Source organism: Conger conger, chromosome 2 (assembly GCF_963514075.1).
Source record: "Conger conger chromosome 2, fConCon1.1, whole genome shotgun sequence".
In the NCBI taxonomy this organism is placed as follows: domain Eukaryota; kingdom Metazoa; phylum Chordata; class Actinopteri; order Anguilliformes; family Congridae; genus Conger; species Conger conger.
The window spans coordinates 28,275,786-28,283,339 of record NC_083761.1 but is presented as its reverse complement, the minus strand read 5'-3'; the positions used below and the strand labels follow the sequence as shown (position 1 = coordinate 28,283,339).

The 7,554-nt window shown below is 37.2% G+C and overlaps 1 protein-coding gene across 1 annotated transcript; it reads left to right on the top strand.

The window, feature by feature from the left end:
* Window positions 1–4,151: 4,151 nt before the first annotated feature.
* LOC133122048 (homeobox protein Hox-B9a-like) lies at window positions 4,152–6,947 on the top strand. Its single transcript, XM_061231718.1, has 2 exons — window positions 4,152–4,659; window positions 6,712–6,947. Exons 1-2 carry the CDS (start codon window positions 4,152–4,154, stop codon window positions 6,945–6,947), a joined length of 744 nt encoding a protein of 247 aa, XP_061087702.1.
* The last annotated feature ends 607 nt before the right edge of the window (window positions 6,948–7,554 follow it).

Here is a 7,554-nt window from a genome sequence, read left to right as displayed (position 1 = left end):
GAACATGAACGGGATCATACTATGTCCGGCAATCAATGAGCCAAAACAGCTGAATTTGTCATCTTTAAATGTGTATTCGTTTCCGGTAAAGTTCACAAACAAAACACTGTATGCATAAGCTAGAAAGTATTTCCAGTAATAGAAAAGCAGTACATAACGTTACACACAGGCACAGACACACGCCATTGAAAACGTACACGCTGAATTAATCAGGTTTATCTTTGATTATCATTGTTGAAATCTAAAAACATGAATACAAATTGTAATTATTTAGCGTCCGGGAGCCACATTATAAGGAATTGCCTTTCATTTGTGAAGACTGTGTAATACACTCTCAGAAAAAAAGGTTATTTGGCTTGTCTCCATATAATAATCCTTAGTTATTTATGGAACCCTCTATTACAAGTGTAAACTGTGAAACAACCCTGACAAAGAACCATTTTGTTCTACAAAGAACCCTTGAACTCGATAAAGTTATTCTATGGAATTACTGGGTTCCTTTGGAACCATTTATTTCCTTAGAGTGTAATATGAATGCAAGTGTGAAAACAATAATACGAATCATAATCATTATTTTAACTTGTAAACAATTTACATTTTCCATATCTATTAATTTGTATATCTGTGGGCCTATTATGAACATGTAGATTTGATTTCCATACTTTACACAAATTGATGTAATTGCTCGCTGTGGTTGAATATTGGCAGAAGGTACGCTTTGCATTCGGTTTATGATGTGAAACGTAAACTTAGCGTCAGCATACAACGCATTTCGGCATATATACTGAAAAAATGCTTACGCTATAATATAACATTTTCCCAGGACATCCTGGGACTAGTCGTTAGATTCCAAGTATTGCGTGTGTCACCTTAAATCCCTTCATAGGCCATGGTAGAGGACAAATCATTTAGCACACAAACCCCAAAGAAAGGACCTATCTAAAAATCTGTGCTGTCCAGTTTCAGTTATGTTGAAGGAAGTACCATTGACATTTTAATTCTGGCGGCGTATGTACTATTCTCCGAAATATCATCATGTGTGCGTGATTTACTTTTTTGCAAATGCATCACAACCAACATCCTACAATTCGCATATGTAGCAATGACAAAACTTGCTGCAATGTCTTGCACAGCCACGTTGTTTAGCCAACAGTAGTTTACAGGTTACACTATCCTATCACGGTAGTTGTCTCGTTATGGACTTTTGGAAGTTTTTCTTGATTGAGAACAAAACTGATAATTATGTGTCACTGGAGACAGCTAGGGAATGTGGCGCGGACAGTGGCGGGGGCAATGAATCTTGGCGATAAACCGGGCTTTTCGGAGGGTTTGTTTACGCCTAGAACTCATTTGGATTGGGGGTTTTTTGTGATGTTTCTCATGAAGTCAGATTCTGGTAGGATGTATGAAACATCGTAAAAAACCCTCCAAAATGAGATCCGAGGAAGGGAAAAGCCCAGTCGATCACTGAAACACTAGTTATAAACTTAGTTCTGCTCACTTATCTCCCTCTTACGTGATTTCTCTGTAAAACGTCATTAGTATTCACTATTTCAAAGTGGACACCCGCTGCCAATGCTCACGTAAGTCTTGGAGTAACTCTTGAAAAAACACACGTGTTGGGAAACACATGTGGACATTTCAAGAGCTGTCTTGAAATTGTGCCTGAAGATCCCGACCTTTCACTGTTAAAATGGCATTTACCTATATTTATAGGATACTGTAAAAAGAAATATGAAGTGAATAATACAAATGTACTGTTATCTCTGTAACTTGATAAACCCACTTTTCCCACTTTGCTTAAAAAATATTCTACGTTAATTAACCAAGAAACAAACTTGTCCTTAGTTCATTTATTTATGAACTACTAACTAAGTGACAATTAGTAACTAACAAAGCATAGGATAAAGTTAGAATTAGTTTACCATTAACAAAAACAGTTACTTTTTTTCATTTCAATATGAATTGTTAACATTATTAACGATGTACATATACACAGTAGTTAGTTCGTTAGTTAGTTAGTTAACAATTACATTAGTTAATGCCAATTCATGTAACATTATTGTAAAGTGTTACCAATACATCATTATAAACAGAATACCTTGAATATAGTACAAACCAGTAACATGTTTCTTTTACCAATAAAAAGGAATCCTCCTCTGACCACGTTCATTATCTCTGCTAGGTCAGTGTACCACGTGTGTGTTATCCACAGCAGATATGTTGGTGCTGTCGAGGAAGGGGCAATGGAATCCGAATGAAGCAGCAGAAATAGTAAGTCGCAAAAAAAGGAGAAAAAAAGCTCTAGTTCAGCTTGTGTGTAAGCTACGTGGTTTTGATTTTATTCTGTGTACATGGGTCGATCTGGGCTGTTATGCAGACTTGAATGCTTATTTAGAGCATTTCGTTTACAGAGAACCGTTAATATATATTTATGGCAGTGTATTTACATGGTTATAAATGAGAGAAATGCCCTTAGAAGGCAATCATACAGAATGCAATTTGTTATTTTACTAATTTGCCGTTTTGCATTCTCAAGTTTTGCGTTCTATTACCTTGATTCCGCAGTAGCCTAGTGGAAATGTATCTGTAAAAATAGATATGATTCCGCTGATTTACACAATACAAAATCCAGAGCTTCATACTGAGGGATTGCTACCAAAATAATAAACTAGCGCTGCTTCTCGATGGCCAGTTGAAAGCCTTCACATTACACTGTAGCATAGTTACCACAGTTTAAACTTATAATAATGGTTAACATGTTGGGGGTGTGAATCCTGCGGTAGGCTACCGTAACATTTATTTAGATACACTAAACAACGAAACGCGATCGAAACAGAAATTTAACCTATATATTGCTGGTTTCATGCCAATCGTGGATTAATTATTAGGGCATGGTTCATAAATCAGATTCCTATGTTGGATAAATACTTTTAGTCTAAAGCAGAGTCACTTTCAGTGCCAGGTTTCACTATGGCCCATGAAGACCAATGTCAATGTGTAGTTTAAAACAAATTATTTCTACATTTATGTTTTTGCGAGCATTTCAAAGCACATGAACATCACCATTATGACTACGTTTAGGTTGTGAGTTCTCTGTACCCTAAAATAAAGTAGGCTACCCTCGATTCACATTAAGTGGTGAAAGTTTCGGAAATGTTCTATGCTGTCTCAAAAGTGCCACTTGGCGTGATATGTCCAAAGTTCACTAACACAAGATGCGATTTCGTCTCGTGCGTCGAGATAAGTTGCAGGTTGATTCTTGCCTTATTTACTTTTGTACGTCGGTGTGAATTTACACGGCGTTTTTGACAGAAGGAAAATGCTACAATGGTGCCATTTACGGTCTTCGCCACAGGCAGTATATCAAGTCTATAAAACGGAAAGCTGCCTGAAGTAGTTTTTTTTTTATATTTATTGAAGTAGGCTAGTTTCTTCAATAAATAGCTACAGAGGGGATGCCATGCCGTGGGTTACTGCAAAGAAAAATGATAAATCAATTTTCCAATAACACATTTAAATATGTACGTGTTCCTTTGCCACAGTGGAAGGAATGCATTTTGGAAAAACCTACTACAACAAATAGCTGCGTTAATTTAAAACATGATGAAAATACAAAAGAGAAAGGAAAACTTCACAATTGCCCGTTTTAAAAGTTCATTATCCCGTTAAATATCAGAAATAGGTGTATTTTGACTACTATCAAAACCTTCAATATTTTAACTAGCTATTTGTCATTTCAGACGCTATAGGCCTATTGCCATTCATTTATTTGTGTTTATTCAGCAATGTATTAAATGTTGGGTTCTTCATAATTCTGTCAGAGCAATCCGTAATTTAACGTTATTCGTGAGCTAGCCTATGTGTTTAGGCCTACAGGCATATGTCGGTTTTGCAGAAATTATAAACAGAAAAATAAGCTTATTGCGGGAATGGAAAAGCTCCGCGCTGCCCCTTGGCGGATTGATTTACGCCTCGTAGACGCTTTATCAGGCTGACGAAAAAAGTCTGACCAATCATTTCTATTGGAGCACACAACACAGCAATCCCGCTCTACTTTGCTTGGCTAGGAAGTCGAGTAGAGTAGCGTGCAAATCTATTTGTGTCCTTTATTTCCATTCAATGAAACGCGCGTTGTATAATGTCTGAGAATGTCAATTTCTGGAACTCTTAGCAATTACTTTGTCGATTCTCTTATAAGTCATGAAAGCGAAGATCCGATTTCATCTAAGCTCTCCAATGTACAGTATTCAAGTTCCAGGCCACCGGGAGGACACTGTGAGCATCCAGAGTTCCCCTCCTGCAGCTTTCAGCCCAAATCTCCTGTTTTCAGTGCGTCCTGGAGTCCTTTTAATCCCCACGCTTCCAATGGTTTGCCCGCGGTCTACCATCCATATATCCGAAATCAACCTTCATCGGATCCTAGGTACCTCCGTACTTGGCTTGATCCGGCCCCGAGGTCTGACTCCATGGTTGGACAGGGCCAAGTCAAGCTAGAACCGCTGTTTGGAAATCTCGGAGAGCTCCCAAAAATTGGAGGGCACGAGTATAATTTGGAGTCGCCTTCTATTAGGGAGATTAATTCCAATCAAAACTCCGATTTCAAGGACAATAAGGATATTCGTGAAGGTAGCGAAGACAAAGAGGGGCCAGATCAAAGTAAGTTATAAAAGAGGAAGTAAATAGTCTGTAATGCTTTTAAAGCCTGCCATAAAACAAGAACAAAGATCGACAACTCAAATAACAATTCATGTGATAGAAGACCTATCATTCTGTTGCATTTCTTTAATGTAATATTTCGATCATATATAGCCTACATTTACATTTTATCAGAACGGCATGCCATCGTTCTGATATATCGGATGTACGACCCACTTTAGAGACAGCTTCAATTGGCTATAGACAGACTATAGTCCTGTTGTGGGAGGACTGCACGTGTTCGGTTCCCTACCATTTCGTGGCTATATTCCGTAGTGGGTTCTTCAGATCCTTTCCTCGGTAATTGATGTGTAAAGTGGTAGCTGCTGTTGCCGTTTCCCCAATTTTACTCGTTGAAGTTCACTTTCGTTTTTTCTGTAGGTGCATAACACTTCCCAAATGAAAATATATTCTGAAAACAACAGGGTTAGGTTTGCTTGTTGTTTCCGGAGTTTTTTTTTCATACGCAAGCACTAGCCCATACTCCAGTGCAAATCTGGAGAGGAGGTTCTAGCTTGACCAGCAAGTGGAATCGCTTTTTCAAGGAAAGCCATGCATCTGCATATCAGACCAACGCGTTCTTCATGGCTTGATTAAACTACTGACTATGCTTAGGTATCGTCGATGCATTGTGCAAGATGGGGAGTATGATTGAAAATATATATATTTCCATATGCTAACAATGCATCTTTTGTTTCGCTACCTTAATTGAATCCTTTTCCAGATAGCTAACTTTAAATGACAAGAAAAAATAGGCCAGTGACTGAAATTAAAGTAGGTTACGGTAAACTGTTGGTAGTGCCATGTATTTGGTTACACAGGCATGATGTTGAACCCTACATTTCCTTTCATTCACGAAATGCACTCACTGTTACAACCACAAGAGATCCACATAGGCGAGCCATCAAAATAAATCAAAGTCTTATGTATGCAAGTATATATGTATGTATGTGCATGTAGCGTGTGGGTGTGTGTAAAATCCATTCCTTAATTGTATTCTCAGTGAATCAGTTATAAACTTTAAACTTTAAAAAGATGCCGTGTCTAGAAGTTATGATATGAAAATACAATCTTCTATCAAAACAAGTAATTCAATGGGTTTTACCAGATACCATTATAATGGTGTCAAGGATTTACGGTTGTTTAGGCAGTTGACATGATATCACACTGCATTCTCTGGAAGTAGTCTGTGGGATGGAATTAGTCTTTTCGATAAATAATTGGCAGCATGGAATATTCGGTCCCGAACCCTCGCCTAAAATATCATTTCATTTTTTAAAGTAGGCTTCTACATCTACAAAATGAGGCGCAACGGCTTATCGTTGCAGGGGCTGATACCACTCAATTTCTGCATCCTCAGGATCTCCTGGAAAATGTGATATTTGGATTACTTCTGTGTGTACTGGGCGGAGGAAACATTGACCCTTTGGAGTCCGACTACTCTAAAATAATTTAGGCTAGACTACCACAAATGTGCATTTTTCGGACATGAGCAGTTCTGAGAAAGCGATAGGTATTATGTTCGACTGCTTGTTTTGTTGATTAAAAAGGATGTTTAAAGTGCCTCAGTAAATTTGTATTTTGTCCAGTTTTAATTACGTTGAAAGTGCAATTTGTTAGCACAAACTTGTCATTTTAATTCAGTATTGCGCACACATGAAGATTGAAACAAAGTGAAGGCTATGGTCTTGTGACTCTTAATGTAACTTAAATGTTACTCTTCATGTCATCTTTTGGGAAACACGCGTGAAATTTTAAAGAGTTGTATTGAAGCTGTGTGTGATGTATGTCGTGCATTTTCAAGACTCGTCGCTATGGGGAAACTCACCCCAGTTCAGAGTGCATTCCGCGAGTGAGTGTAATGATGATGATGTGTACATTAATGTCACATTTAGTAGAAACTGTCAATCCAGAGTTTGTTGTTAGTTTATTTGGACGTCGTTATATTTTTATAGATTTCAATATCGATTTCAAGATGACATTTCCAAACTGTTGATTAAACTTTGTTCACAGATGACCCATCTGCCAACTGGTTACATGCGCGTTCCTCTCGGAAGAAGCGGTGCCCATACACCAAGTATCAAACTTTGGAGCTTGAGAAAGAATTCCTGTTCAATATGTACCTCACTCGGGATAGGAGGTACGAGGTAGCTCGCCAGCTGAACTTGACAGAGAGACAAGTCAAAATATGGTTCCAGAATCGACGGATGAAAATGAAGAAAACGAATAAGGACCAACCCAAGGATTAGCAGAAGAATGGGTCAAAGAAAGCAGGGATCCTTACTACTGTACTTTAATATTGTCTCCTTTGCCTGACACTACAACTCATGCTGTGGCCCGCATATTAATACACAGTCGTATAGGATCTTTTAATGCTGGGGTTTTTGTGATCAACCATTACAGTTTTCAAAAAGAACCCCAAACTGATAGTTTTCCAGTTGACCATATACTTTATATATTTTTTAAAGTATAGTAGTTGTGTAGTTGTAGTAGTACTGCATCTTCTATTAGTTTGAGTAGGCCTACGTATTTATTTATCACATCATTGACGATACTATAAGGTTCATGGATGCTATCATTTGATTGTTTTCATCAGTATACATTATTATTATTATTATTATTATTATTATTATTATTATTATTATTATTAGTATTATTATTATTATTAGTATTATTATTATTATTAGTATTATTATTATTATTATTATTTGTATTATTAATGCTGCTGTTGTTGTTGTTATTATTATTTAAAATAATCAAATGTTATTTGCTAACTATTATATTGGGTTGGAAGCTTGTTTTACCATGCAGAATAACCCTTTACCATGGCCCTGTGCAGACTGAAAGATGAGGATC